Genomic DNA, 14,482 nt, shown 5'->3' with positions numbered 1-14,482 from the left:
TAAAAGCGTCTGCTAAATGATTAAATATAAATGTAAATGTAATGTCCAGATCCAGCGGTTTGGGATTTCAAATTCTTTCCCCAGCCACCATGGAGGAGCGGAGGGGGAGAATCCAGAATTTAACCACCCTTCGTCAAAGGGGGTGTGAGGTGGGTGGTCTGGCACAATTGTTTTGGACCATGGCAGTAGGGCTGGAGTATAATGATGCAGCATTGACTGACTTGTTTAATCACTGCCTTGATGACCCTTTACCTCAATGAGAGCTGAAGGGGCTTGAAATCCTGGACTTTTGGGGTTTCACCAGATGCCTACACCATCGTGATCAATGGGATACACCAGCCACACCCCCACACCACCAGCCCAGCGCCACTTCACAAGATGGCCGCCAACCCAGAGCCACTGCACAAGATGGCCACCAGCCCAGCACCACTGCACAAGATAGCCGCCAGCCCCACGCCACTGCACAAGATGGCCGAAAGCCCAGCACCACTGCACAAGATGGCCGCCAGCCCTGTGCCACTGTACAAGATGGCCGCCAACCCAGAGCCACTGCACAAGATGGCAGCCACAGTAGACCTTCCAGAGTCAAGTCAGCTAACTGTTGACTTTCCAGAGTCCACTCAGGTCCCCGTTGACTTTCCAGAGTCCAGTCAGGTCCCCGTTGACTTTTCAGAGTCCAGTACGGTCCCAGTTCACTTTTCAGAGTCCAGTCCGGTCCCCGTCGACCTTTCAGAGTCCAGTCCGGTCCCCGTCGACCTTCCAGAGTCCAGTCCGGTCCCCGTCGACCTCCCAGAGTCCAGTCAGGTTCCTGTCGACCTCCCAGAATCCATTCAGGCACCTGCCGATTTCCCAGAGTCAAGTCAGGTCCCCATCGACCTTCCAGATTTAAGTTAGGTCCCCGTTGACTTCCTTCCACAGTAAGGTCCAGAGTCAGGTCATTAACACCCATAAGTCCTTGCTTTTGCTTTTAGCCATACTTTTAGTCATCACTGTAAGTTTTCTTTGAATGCGGTTCCAGTGTGCGTCTGCCTGCACGCCTGCTGCTACTTAGCAACGATGAGAAGAAACACCACAGAGTCTGGTCAAACTTTACTTCTGTTCTTTTACTTTAGTTTCCTGTTCTAAATTAAGTTTTTTTAACACAGTGTATCCCAGTCTGACCTCGAGTGCCTGTTCAACTTCAACCACCCCACCACTCTGCATCGCCAGACAACACCCAACTACGGGCTTCCCAAGATGTCACTTCAGCGACTACTGAACTTCCAGCCAATCAGCTACCTCGAGAAACCCCCTTTTTTAACGACAACAAAGGGAACCCCTTTACACAGGCAACACAAGTACCTCCAGACTCTGATCTATACTGGTGTATCTAATATAATTTTAAGAAACTCAATGCGATGGTTAATTAAGTGATTGATGTCTGTTCATGTCTATGCAATTACAAGTTAATGGCTTAATAGTGTTTTCACTATAGTTTGGATATTAATATCAGATTTTATGTTAAACGGCTCGTTCTGTGAAGTTCGGTGCAGAATTACCATAACCCCCTCCAGCTGAACTGAATTCGGTCTTTTTTTTGGCCATGACAAATGGTTTGTTGCCATGCTACTGGGATTAAATATGCTGCCTGCACTCACCAGCCTTACTCTTTATATTCATTATTTTCTTGCAGCCCATATTATTATTTTCACCAGACCATAATAATAACAAACTATCAATTGATAATTAATCATTCTTTTTGTGAAAATCATTGTTATTTTTTGATCGTAGGCGTTTGAGGAAGGCTTTAAGATCAAGTGGAATCCTCCGTCAGCTGCTTCTGCTTCACAGCGAGAGCCAACTGCACCCAGGTTCACTGTCCGCAAGTTTTGGCGAATGTAACATATTGATCATGAGCCCAAAATTTAGCAAAGCAGGAAAACATTCAGTCTACCTGAAAGAAGACGTATTTCATTGTAAGTTAAATAGAGAGTTAGTGTAGAACTAGTGTAGGCTATTCTCAAACGTGGAGCTCATTATATTGAAGTACAAATCCAAACACCAGAAGCAACCTACACTCTCTAAGTGTTCTGTGCTGTAAATTTTTCATTTTTGCTGCTTTGGTTTTTTAGATATTGAAATAATATTTATAGGTCATTCGGAGGGCACTCAGCCCCCCACATACTCCAAATTCACCCCAAATAGACTTGTTTGTTTGTGCTTTGTTTGTGCTGGTTTGTGCAAGTGGTATTTTAGTTTGCGCTGCTTTGATTTCTAAAATATAAGACATTGTATTGTAGGCGATGATTTTACTCAAACCCCTACATGCTCAAAATTCACCCAAAAGAATCTTTTTTGTTTGTGCTTCGTTTTTGCTGGTAATATTTTCATTTTTGCTACTGTCTTTTTAAAATATTTTGTTCCTAGGCAACTATTCCCATGTTTATATTAAATTGATTAATATAATAACCTATTAAACCATCCTTTAATATATAGGCATTTATAGCCTATTCCATGCTCATGCGCACACATAAAGCTTGCAGCAAAGCACTAGTGAAAGTATTGATTGAATGCATAGGGGGAAAAGAAGACATTGTAATTATTTAAACTTGTGCTTTCTCAGTCAGTGTCAGCTGGGAATTTGAAGTTGCCAAATGCCAACGCTGATGGCCATCTCCACTAATGGACTAATAGAAGAATTTAGTGCCTAATAGATGTAATAATGCAGAGAAATGCACTTTTTCATTCATATCACATAATTAGAGAAGATTTGTTTTTTATTTGAATTGGGTTGTTTGATAGTAGACATTTTAATATTTACACAGATTTAATTCTTGTCTGTGAGCTGGTTCATTGTTGTGACGTGCTCCCTCATGGAGACTGCATGAGAAAAACGAAAGCACATCCAAAAAAATTATTTCCGCATGAAAATAAATGCAAGGGATTATGCAGGCGCCTCCATATCATACAGTAAGCTCGATAATACTGCCACACTCCTCATAAACACTTGAATGCACCTATATAGTGATTTTATTATTCATTTAAAAATAATAATAATACCCTATTTTGGTCATATTCACTATTAATTGCCCAGCTGCCCATCAATGATCTAGCACAGAGACAGAGATATAGTTCTAGAAGCATTAGCCTACTTCTAATTTGGCCAAAGAAAACTTGTTAAAATCAAACATTTACTATATACATTTTTATACATTTTTTAGTTTATTGTAGGTGCAAAAAGTCATTAAAAAAATCTATATTAGACTATTTCGGGCAGTGTACGGTCACAGGTTCCAAAAAACAATAACAAATAATAATGATTTGTTTATATGCTACAAACACTTTTTCTTTTTTCTTTTAGAACTGGAAATCTAACTGCATTAGTGCTTCATTACAGCACTAAATTTCTAAGTTCCCTTATATTTGACCATTTAACAGACAAAATAGAACAAAATTGTTAAAACACTGAAGAATTCTTACCTTCTTGTCCACGTGCCATTTCCTCATTCAATAAAAACCCTGAAGAAAAAAAAGGGAGACAACCTGGTTTTGTTAAATCACATTTGAATTAGCATTTTCGATTTAATTCACCTTGATATTGCCGCTAATAATCAAAAGCATTATCTGACTGATAATGGAAAAATAACACATTGATCTTACGTAATGACCATGTTGGATGAAAACATTGACACTTTAACACATTGATTACATACATTTTTAACATAAGATTTGTTTGGTAAAGTAGATCCAAAAAAACAAAAACAAAAAACAATGATAAAAACATTCCTAGAGATCAAGCGACAAACAAAATCCTAATCACAATCTACACTACCCTTCAAAAGTTTAGAGACAGTATATATATATTTTTTTTTTAAAATATATATATTTCTTTTATTCATCAAGGATGCATTAAATTGATCAAATGTGCCAGTAAAGACATTTGTCAGGGCTGCCAACTCTAACGCATTCAGCACAAGACGTAATTGACATTTTCTCGTGCCACACTTCCATTTTCTCTCAGTGGAAAGCACCCTAAGTTTAAAATGTAATAGGACATTGGCAAAACATTTGGAAAAGCTTCAGTGTGTATTTATGTTTGTGCTCTGGAGAATGTGAAAAGTGTTTGTTTTCAACTTGTTTTTGTATTGTTGAGCAATGTAGCCAGTTACAGAGAGATCTGTTGATTCTTGAACACCTCTGATTGGCTATTCTGTTCAAATAAAGCCAGGTTTTTTTCTGTACGCTCGCGAATCCTCTCACTGTGACGCGATGTAAATTAGAGGTTCATTGATTATAAAGGAACTTTGTGAGATTGCAATGAACTGAAATGACAACTTTTTAGTGATTATAAAGGAAGTGCTATTTGCCTACTTTCTAGGCTAAATATAATCCATTCAGAATTTGAATAAAATGTGTTTTATGCTTGAGGCCATATACCCTGTACGAGCAGCAAAGTTTTGGGAGTGGCATAAATCCCTCATTCCTCACATAATTGCAAGATTCATTTTTGAATGGAAGAAAAATATAATTTTTCAAAATAGGTGTACAAAAGATTTCTGTTTCAAATAAAAGCTGGTATTTTGAAATTTCTATTGATCTGTGAATCCTGAAAAATAGAATCCATCACGTTTTCCACAAAAATATGAAGCAGCACAACTGTTTTAAACATTGATAATATTCAGTAATGTTTCTTGAGCAGCAAATCAGCATATCAGAATGATTTCTAAAGGATCATGTGAAACTCAAGACTGGAGTAATGATGCTGTAAATTCAGCTTTAAATCACAGAAATAAATAAAATGTAACATTCATGTGTGGTTTAAAAAAATAATAATTATAGACAAGCATGAATGTATAAAACAGCAATTGATGTTAATTTAGGTTAGTTTGGCCAGAAATTGTAACACTTTATAATATGCTGCAAATCCACTCTAGAGGATGAGTTAATATTTCTGAACAAAGGAAAACAATACAGAAAACTCAGCGTAGGTATCAGTGTGAATGTGGTAAAATAGCAGATATATGAATGTTGTACGTTACCCAGTAAGATCCACAGGCACTTGTAGAGCTTCTTCATGGCTGATTAAAGGAATCTGTCTTTCTTTAGGATGAAGAGTGTGAGTGATATTCGTTTTATGGAAAATGTGTCACATGACCAACCTGGTCTCTCCTCCCTTCAATCAAAATCAACTGCCTCTCATGTTTCAAACAAACACACTGTATTCGTTAACCTTGTCCTCATGTCTATCGGAATAATGCAAATTTTGTGCATAGTTGTTGTGTACATCTTTATTGTCATGGAAACTGTGCAAGAACCTGAAACTCCTGTCAATTTACAGAGACCTACCAAATCAGGTGTAAAAACGTACTCAGTTACGAACGTAACTCGGTTCCCTGAGATCTGGAATGAGTACTGTGTATGGGGAAAAGCTCCTTTTTTTCCTTGATACCGAAGCCTTTTTTCAATAACGCAGTGCAACTGCACTGCCATTGGTTTAATCTGTTAAACGTTTTTAAACCGATGACAGCACTGCATAGCTGCATGAGCCTGTGCGATGCAGCACGCCAAAGCCCGCCAAAATGAGTGGGGCGAATGGCTATATAAGCAGGCAAATCACCAGAGGAAATCAGGTCATATGACTGAAGCAACGACACTGAAGCCGCAACCTCATGGCACGGCATATAACACAGCACTCATTCCATATCTCAGGGAACCTTAAGTTCGCAACTGAGTACATTCCCTTTAGATACTTCACTCATACTGCGTATGAGGAATGAATTAAACCGCACCGTGCCATGGTAGGAAACAACAAGGTTTATCTTGGACACCTTGGGGTCAAGGGGACAAGTTAGAGGGCCGGAGCCATCGAAACCTTTACGCTACACTGCTTAGAGGGAGCTAGCTCCCTGGAGGTGGCATGATGACGAGTCTTATAGAGGCCATCGTTATCACATGGAAAGGACCCAAGCATGCAAGGTCAGGATGTCCAGGTCATAGAATCTGACAAAAGTGGAACGGCTGTGACCGCTCAATGTACACTGGGCAGTGTAATTTCAGCTCCCATTCGCCTGACAAAGGAGGCAGTGCTGAGAGGGAAATAACCTGTGCTCTGAATGGGGTTGAGAGCAATTTAGGGACGTAGCTATGCCTGGGTTTTAAAATGATCTTCAAGCCCAAACTCAAGGCAGGCAGGGCTCACCAAGAGGGCCTGCAAATCGCCAAAATGCTTGACTGATGCTAGAGCACGTAGCATAGCGGTTTTAAGCATAAAGAGCCGAAAGTTAGCTGACCGCAGCATATCAGAGGGAGGTCCTATGAGTGCTCTGAGGACCATGTGAAGGTGAACTTTCATGAGTGTTTAAACAATTTACTACAACATTTTCTTTGTCCATGTTAAATTTTGAATCAAACAATAAACTTAAACTAGCCACTTGTCGCCCTTGATATCGTTTGCCTTTGTGTTAAATTTTTCATGACTTTTGATTTTCTTCCACAACTGTTGTGTATTCATGTCATTCTGTAACACATTATCTAAAACATTAGAGTTGTACTGCTTTTTCTTACTATTACATAAGTTTTTAAAATATTGCCTCTCAAGCACATAACTATTCAAACTGCTCACATTACCGGTTCTTCTGAATTGATTTAAAGCATTATTTTTGACAAGTTTCTGAGATGAACAGTCTTTATCCCACCACTTTGGTTGTTTAATTTTCAACGTAAATTTATTAATCAAAAATCTACCTGCTTCATGTAAACAATCTGTCAAAATCATAATGGTTGCATTTAGTATTTTCTTCCACTGCGGTAAAAAAGTTATTAAAAAAGTTTTCATTCAATAAATAAGATAGTCTTTGCAGAAATTGCCTCTCACAATCAGTTCCCCATTTAAATCTTATCCAGGGTCTAGCAAGACTGTTATTCTTCATTTTAAGCCTTGAATCAACCCTATTTACTCTCATATTGTACAATAATGGAAAGTGATCATAAATATCCACCTGTAGAATTTCAAAATCCCTGACATGTGCAAATAGTTGACTAGATATGATGAAATAATCAATCACACTGCATCCAGCTGCAGAGACAAATGTAACATCACCATCAATATCTTTTCCAACTTGCCCATTTACAAAATGTATATTTAAACTACGACACATATCCAAAAGACAACGACCAAAAGTATTAATAACCTTATCTTTTGATTTTCTATTCCATTTAAAATAATCATTCGTATAATATCTACCACATGCTATGTATTCAGAATCATCACATTCAATATAATCACATTCACTACCTGTTCTAGCATTAAAGTCTCCTGAGCTAATTAATTGTGCATCTTCCCCTACTTGATCCAGCACACTTAAAATGTTATTTTCCAGAGAGCCATTTTTCTCTTCTCTATTTCTATATGAACTGGATCCCTCAGGAAAAATATACCAAAAGGCAAAAACAATTTTATCGCCAAATAATCCACTCTCTTTGTCAGAGTATAAAAATATGCAGTCAGTTGCTTGTTTATGGATTCGAGAAAAATGTTTCACTATAGAGTCATGTACGTATACACATATACCTCCAATATTACATCCAAAAGCTGCCACACACTTATGCATGAGACAAAAACATGTGTAACCAGCCAATAAATGACAATACTCAGACTCATCTTTTAACAACACTTCAGTCAAACAGATGATAGATTTCTCTTGCAAGGTATCCATTAATTCATTATTATTTACTTTCGTCTTTAACCCTTGAATATTACATTCGATAATAGTAAGTTCATCTGGGCCGAGACCGGCATCCTACCTTACACGAGTGCCAAATGTATCTTCATTATTCACTCCAATTTCAACCACAGTCTCTGACTCGTAGTCATAAGTGAAAACTCTACCGTCCACAAAAAGTTTCTCAAAACGAAGCGACATCCTTGTGTTAGGTTGATTTAGACGAAGAGTTTTCATATATTGAATCAGCTTTCTCCGTATCTCGCACACCTGAGTACTGAAGTCATCCGACACCCGAATTCGGCCATTAGGTCCATCTTCTTCCTTGTCACCTCGTTGATGCCATTCTCGTGTTTTTTGTCATGCCTTCTGTAAAATCTCATCCTTATCCTTCCACCTGGTAAAACGGACAACCACCGGTCGCGCTCTCCCAGGTGATCTCTTCCCCATCCTGTGAGCGCATTCGATCGGGAGTTCCACATCACTTTTGGCTCTGGCCAGATCATAAAATTCGGTAACATGGTCTCGAACCTTCTTCTCACTCTCTTCCCATGTTTCCCATTCCGATTCTGGAATGCCATAGAAGACAGGATTATCTCGTCTGTTCTGATTTTCCATGCGATCGTGTCCTTCCCGAAGTTCAGCGTTTACATGCTCGAGTCTCTCAACTGACTCCATGCACTTTCAACGAGTTCTCTTAAGTCCCTCACTTCTTTTTGAAGGGACTCGATTAATAAAGGTGCATGTAATTCTGAGCCAGACGTTTCTCCAAACAATGTTGTCTGTCGGGTTGTTCTCTCCGTCCTTAACATCGTGTCTGAGACTCCACCACGCTTTCCTCTCCCAGGCCCGGGATTCTTTTCCACATCGCCCGCTAAGAATAAGAGAAGGCCAACAGCCACCGCCAGCCGTAGTCCGGTCCGTAGCATACCATACTGAATGTTAATTGTGGCTGTATTGAACTTTCCTTTGGACGCTGGTTGGAAATATCGTCCGATCCTTTGCCTCCATTGTTCAGTGGTGATCCCCATAATACCGGAAGTCAGTGTCCTCCCTAAGTTATTAAAAAAATTTCAAATACTGATCTTATATAGGCTTAATGTTTTTTTTTATATATAAAATGAACTGGACTGCCAGTGAGCATGCTTCTTTTTGATGCTGCTTTTGATGAATAGCCTGCAGCAAAAATAACTTATAGCACCATTTATTTTTTCAACCTCACATAAAAATTATCAAATGAAAAAAACACATTTTTGCTGTAATAATATAAATCTTTTTAAAAGACATTTCTTAAATATGAATCAAAGCCTGATCATACATTATTGACGTCTTACTGTTATTATACTTGTTTGTTTACTGTGTTGAGACATGCTGCGTTTGGTCTCGTACTCTATCGCATACGTTGTCAGTGTTGTGCGCTTGCTTAGACCTTTGTTGTGATAAACAGTAAAGTGTGTTCTGTTCAGCTCAATTCAATTTCCATTTTGTCGGGTTTAAAAAAGTTTAGTATACGGCAGCCCTTCAGTTAAGCCCTCCTCGTGTGAAGACAGAAGAGTGTAAAGACCATCGACTCTACCATGCGACTCCACCGGGCAGGCACACTGGCAGGGGATATAAGTATTGTTTTGATTAATCTCTTTTTCTTTCTCTTCTTTCATTTCTGTTTCAGTTGTTTTTTGTTTATAACCAAATCTTACTATGTGTTTCCAGATCCCTACTATCACTACCACTCGCAAATCACACAATGTAGACAGCACAATCTTAACAATCTGCACACTTTGCCTATATCTGCTAATATACTACTTTCTTTTTCTATTGGTCTCTGGAATTGCCAGTCTGCTGTAAACAAAGCCGATTTCATTACTTCTATTATTAGTCATTCAAAGCTTCATTTCATGGCCCTAACAAAGACCTGGATCAAACCACAGGACACTGCTACACCTGGAGCACAAAGGAGGAGGACAAAGAAGTGAGGAAAATGTTTCTTTGGATGCTACTTCTTTGCTGGTGGATGATGCTTCTTTGCATCTTTGGATGCTAACAGTGCTACTGATACTTTCTGCTCCACTCTTACATCTTGTTTAGACACTGTTTGCCCCTTATCTTCCAGGCCAGCCCGTAACACCCCTTCCGCCCCTCGGTTATCTGATTTTCTATGCGAACACCGTTCTAAGCTTAGATCTGCTGAAAGGGTGTGGCGCAAGTCCAAAAATTCTACTGGCCTTAATGTGTATCAGTCACTCCTATCTTCCTTCTCTGCTAATGTCTCCACTGCTAAAATGACATACTACCATAACAAAATTAACAATTCGTCTAACTCTCGCATGCTTTTTAAAACATTTTTTACACTTCTTTGTCCTCCTCCTCCTCCTCCTGCTTCCTCTCTAATAGCTGACGACTTTGCAATGTTTTTCATTAATAAAATTAAACACATTATTGCACAATTTTCCACACCACAATCAGTCAAGCTCATGTCACCAGCAAACTTACACTCATTTACATCCTTCTCTTCACTCTCTGAGGCAGAAGTCTCCAAACTCATCCTTTCTAATTACCCTACTACTTGTCCGCTTGATCCTATTCCATCTCATCTCCTTCAAGCCATTTCTCCTGAAGTTGTACCTGCACTCAATCACATCATCAACACTTCCCTCCACACTGGTGTTTTTCTCTCATCATTTAGACAGGCACGAATAACTCCACTACTTAAGAAACCCAACCTCATTCCATCTCTTTTAGAGAACTACAGACCAGTTTCCCTTCTTCCTTTCATTGCACAAACACTTGAACGAGCTGTGTTCAAACAAGTCTCTACATTTCTCACACAAAGCAATCTCCTTGACAGCAATCAATCTGGCTTCAGAAGTGGACATTCAACTGAGATTGCCTTGCTCTCAGTTGTTGAAGCTCTAAGACTGGCAAGAGCAGAATCCAAATCTTCAGTACTTATCCTGCTTTATCAGTCCGCTGCTTTTGAAACGGTTAACCACCAGATCCTCCTATCAACCCTACTGGCAAAAGGCATCTCAGGAACAACACTTCAATGGCTTGAGTCTTACCTATCAGATAGGTCCTTCAAAGTATCTTGGAGAGGTGAGGTGTCCAAGTCACAACATCTAACTACTGGGGTGCCTCAGAGCTCAGTTCTTGGACCACTTCTCTTCTCTGTCTACATGGCATCATTAGGTTCTGTCATTCAGAAATATGGCTTTTCGTACCACTGCTATGCTGATGACACTCAACTCTACCTCTCATTCCATCCTGATGATCCGACAGTAGCTATTCGCATCTCAGCTTGTCTAACAGACAATTCTTCCTGGATGATGGACCATCACCTTCAACTCAACCTTGCCAAGACAGAACTGCTTGTGATTCCAGCAAACCCATCGTTTCATCACAATTTCCCCATCAAGTTAGGCACATCAACCATAACTGCAAAAACAGCTAGAAGCCTTGGAGTTATGATTGATGATCAGCTGACTTTCTCAGACCACATTGCTAAAACTGTCCGATCCTGCATATTTGCTTTATTCAACATCAAGAAGATCAAGCCCTTTCTTTCGGAACATGCTGCACAACTCCTTGTTCAAGCTCTTGTTCTGTCCAGGCTGGACTATTGCAATGCTCTCTTGGCAGGTCTTCCAGCCAATTCTATCAAACCTTTACAATTAATCCAGAACGTGGCAGCAAGATAAATTTTTAATGAGCCAAAAAGAATACATGTCACACCTCTGTTTATCAATTTGCACTGGCTTCCAATAGCTGCTCGCATAAAATTCAAGGCATTGATGTTTGCCTACAAAACTACCACTGGCTCTGCACCCATTTACCTAAATTTGTTATTTCAGACTTATGTGCCTCTAGAAGCTTGCGTTCTACAAGTGAACGTGGCTTGATTGTGCCATCCCAAAGAAGCACAAAGTCACTTTTACGGACTTTTAAATTAAATGTTCCCTTCTGGTGGAATGACCTCCCCAACTCAATCCGAGCAGCTGAGTCCTTAGCCATCTTCAAGAATCAGCTTAAAACACATCTCTTCCATCTTTATTTGACCCTCTAACTTTAACACTCACTATTCTAATTCTATTCTTTAAAAAAATATATCTACTTTCTTATATTTTTGTTTTCTATTTTCTATTCATATATTATGCAATTGTATGTGTGTGTATGTGTAAAGATCTCTAACACTAGCTTGCTCTATTCTTTTTTTATTCTATCTGTTTTCTTTTTTTATTTATAATATTATTTAAAATCCCCTGCTACGTGTAATGCGTTAACCTAACTAAAACTTGTTATAGCACTTATATATCATTGCTCTTTGTTGTTTTTGATTGCTTCCACTGGTCTCATCTGTAAGTCGCTTTGGGTAAAAAAGTCTGCTAAATGAATAATGTAAATGTAGATTTTAACCATTCACAGATCAAGTCTTACATGTATTCTGTAGTTTATTGTGAATATAAACCATCAGTTTCAGACACAGTGAAGCTAAACTCCAACTGATTTTAGAGCTTTGCATTTCAGCCCGAGCTCAATGTTTCCCTGTTCACGCAGATGAGACGGTAAGCACTTCCTGTTTGTTTTCTCTATTTTACAAATGTTTTGTTGATATTGAGAGTGCACACAAAAATAGGAGGAGACCATTTACAGTTCCGAATGAAGTATTAGTCTTATCTGTATGAGCAAAAATGACGGCGTAGTACTTGTTTCCACTGAAGGACAAAATTAAGTGATCAGTGCCTCGTCCATTAAGTGCACTTCAGCTTCCACTCTCTGCACAAACACTTAGATATGCACCTAACAATGCACTTTTATTTAGGTTAAATGTTTAAGCCAACATTGTACTATGCTTTAAGTCAGCGTTTCTCAACCCTGGTCCTGAGTGACCCCCAGCACTGTTTTTTTTTTTTTTAGTGTCTCTCTAATCAAACACACCTGATTCAACTCATTAGCGTATTAAAAGAAACTCCAGGAACTGAAATAGGTGTGTCAGATAAGGGAGACATACAAAATGTGCAGTGTTGGGGGTCACCCAGGACCAGGTTTGAGAAACACTGCTTTAAGTGTTTAATTTCTACATATTTTAAGCAAGTCGTGATTATTTGAGAATGCTAAATTGGTCAAACATGATCAACTCGGCTTTCTGCTGCTGTCCACTTGGTCATCACTTAAAAGAACAACAACTTGAATTTAGCAAACAAAAATGTTTCAATTTTTTTTCCAAATTAAAGCTCCAGTCTGTGACTTTTGTAATTGACCACAAGAGGGCGCATTTCCAACAATAAAGGCGAAGCTTGATGACGCTATGAAGCAGGTGACGATGGGAGATGTCGTTTTTAATGCGTTTTCAACATAGCAATGTGATTAGCATAACCGATTGTATTTAATTGTACTGCCATAATCTCGGTCACCACACGTGATAAAAATCCTTACCTTAGTACAAAGAGCTATATAACTTTGTTTAAAAGTGCTATTATTGACAGTTGCATGTGTTGCAGGGAAACACAGATACATCCTCACTGGAATTATCAAATCCAGATGAGACCTGGAGTCCTCCTAAGAATATAACGAATGTAGCATCACAGGGTAGAGGAGGACGAGCATCCACAGGAAAGAGAAGAGGGACAGGAAGAGCAAAAGGGATTGAAAGAGCGTAGAAGATAAGTAGATGTAGAAAATAAATGCTGTGGAATGACAGAGGCAACATGTATAAGCAAGCTACCTCACATGTCTTTGTACATTTTAGATGAACATGTATTGCGATTGTCACGCCGATTGAGAAATGATATTTATGCACTACATGACACACAGCAACCTGGGGATGACAACCGGGAATACCGCTATGCTGCATATAGGAATTATGTCTTGTGGCAGTGTGGTTCACTTGGGCCAAGAAATCGTGTGGTCATCCCCAGTTGCTGTGTTTGCACAATACGTGATAAATATCCTGACCCAAATAGCCAGTACACTGGTTTTATAGCTGAGGTTTTGTAATTGCAGAGCATGCTGTTGTTATCCTAAGTCCTGTCCTCTTTTAGACCCGTGTTTATTTTTGTGCAAATAACTGACTGGACAAGTATTTATGCTGCATGTAAATTATTATTTTTCAATTAGCTTGTTTAAATTTGATTTTATATGATAATTTTTTATTTAAAATAAATGTTAATGTTGTGTTCTTTACTGACCGTATTTAATAAATACTGTATTGTCAGAGTAGTATAAATAAAAAACAACAATGTTATAGTGGTTTTGCAATATTTATTTGTTTGCATGATGTATATAAAATATTTTTATATCAAATATTACCTGTCGTCCAAAATATATACATGGTTAAGAGCAATTTAGTGAGGTCGCACACTCGAATAATATACGACCAAGGAAAATTAAATGTCTGATTCCAAAACTTTATAAACAAAATAACTTATTTTGGTTTAGACTGTTCAAAACAGAGCTCTGGTGGTGTGGATGAGAGGTTGTATTTCAGGGCTCATCCGTCTCACATAGTGTAGGAATGGCTTCTTTTTGGGGATAAAATAAACATTTCATTAAGTACAGATAAATAAGCACAATGTACCAAACATTTCACTGATTCATAGCAATAGAAAAACAAACATACGCATCAAAGGAACTATCATAAATTATTAGCTTGTAACAGATATCTGAGCAGCTACTATGCACTACAAAGCAAGTGATATTTTGATGGACATACCTATCCCTCTATTCACATGGGACTCAAGAATAGTGTCAATTGGTGGAGGTGGGACTTTTGGAATAAGGCCCAGTCT

The 14,482-nt window shown here is 38.7% G+C and overlaps 1 protein-coding gene across 1 annotated transcript in view; it reads right to left on the bottom strand.

Annotated features, from left to right (window-relative positions):
* Positions 1–14,482, bottom strand: part of LOC113047414 (uncharacterized) — a 161,963-nt gene that overhangs the window by 10,340 nt on the left and 137,141 nt on the right. Inside the window, exon 2 of the mRNA XM_026208761.1 lies at positions 3,460–3,498. Within this exon, the coding sequence (XP_026064546.1) occupies positions 3,460–3,498 (39 nt within the window). The remainder of the gene's footprint in view (positions 1–3,459; positions 3,499–14,482) is intronic.

Source organism: Carassius auratus, chromosome 28 (assembly GCF_003368295.1).
Source record: "Carassius auratus strain Wakin chromosome 28, ASM336829v1, whole genome shotgun sequence".
Lineage (NCBI taxonomy): Eukaryota > Metazoa > Chordata > Actinopteri > Cypriniformes > Cyprinidae > Carassius > Carassius auratus.
Note: the sequence above shows the minus strand (reverse complement) of the source record. Positions and strands in the feature narration are given on the sequence as shown.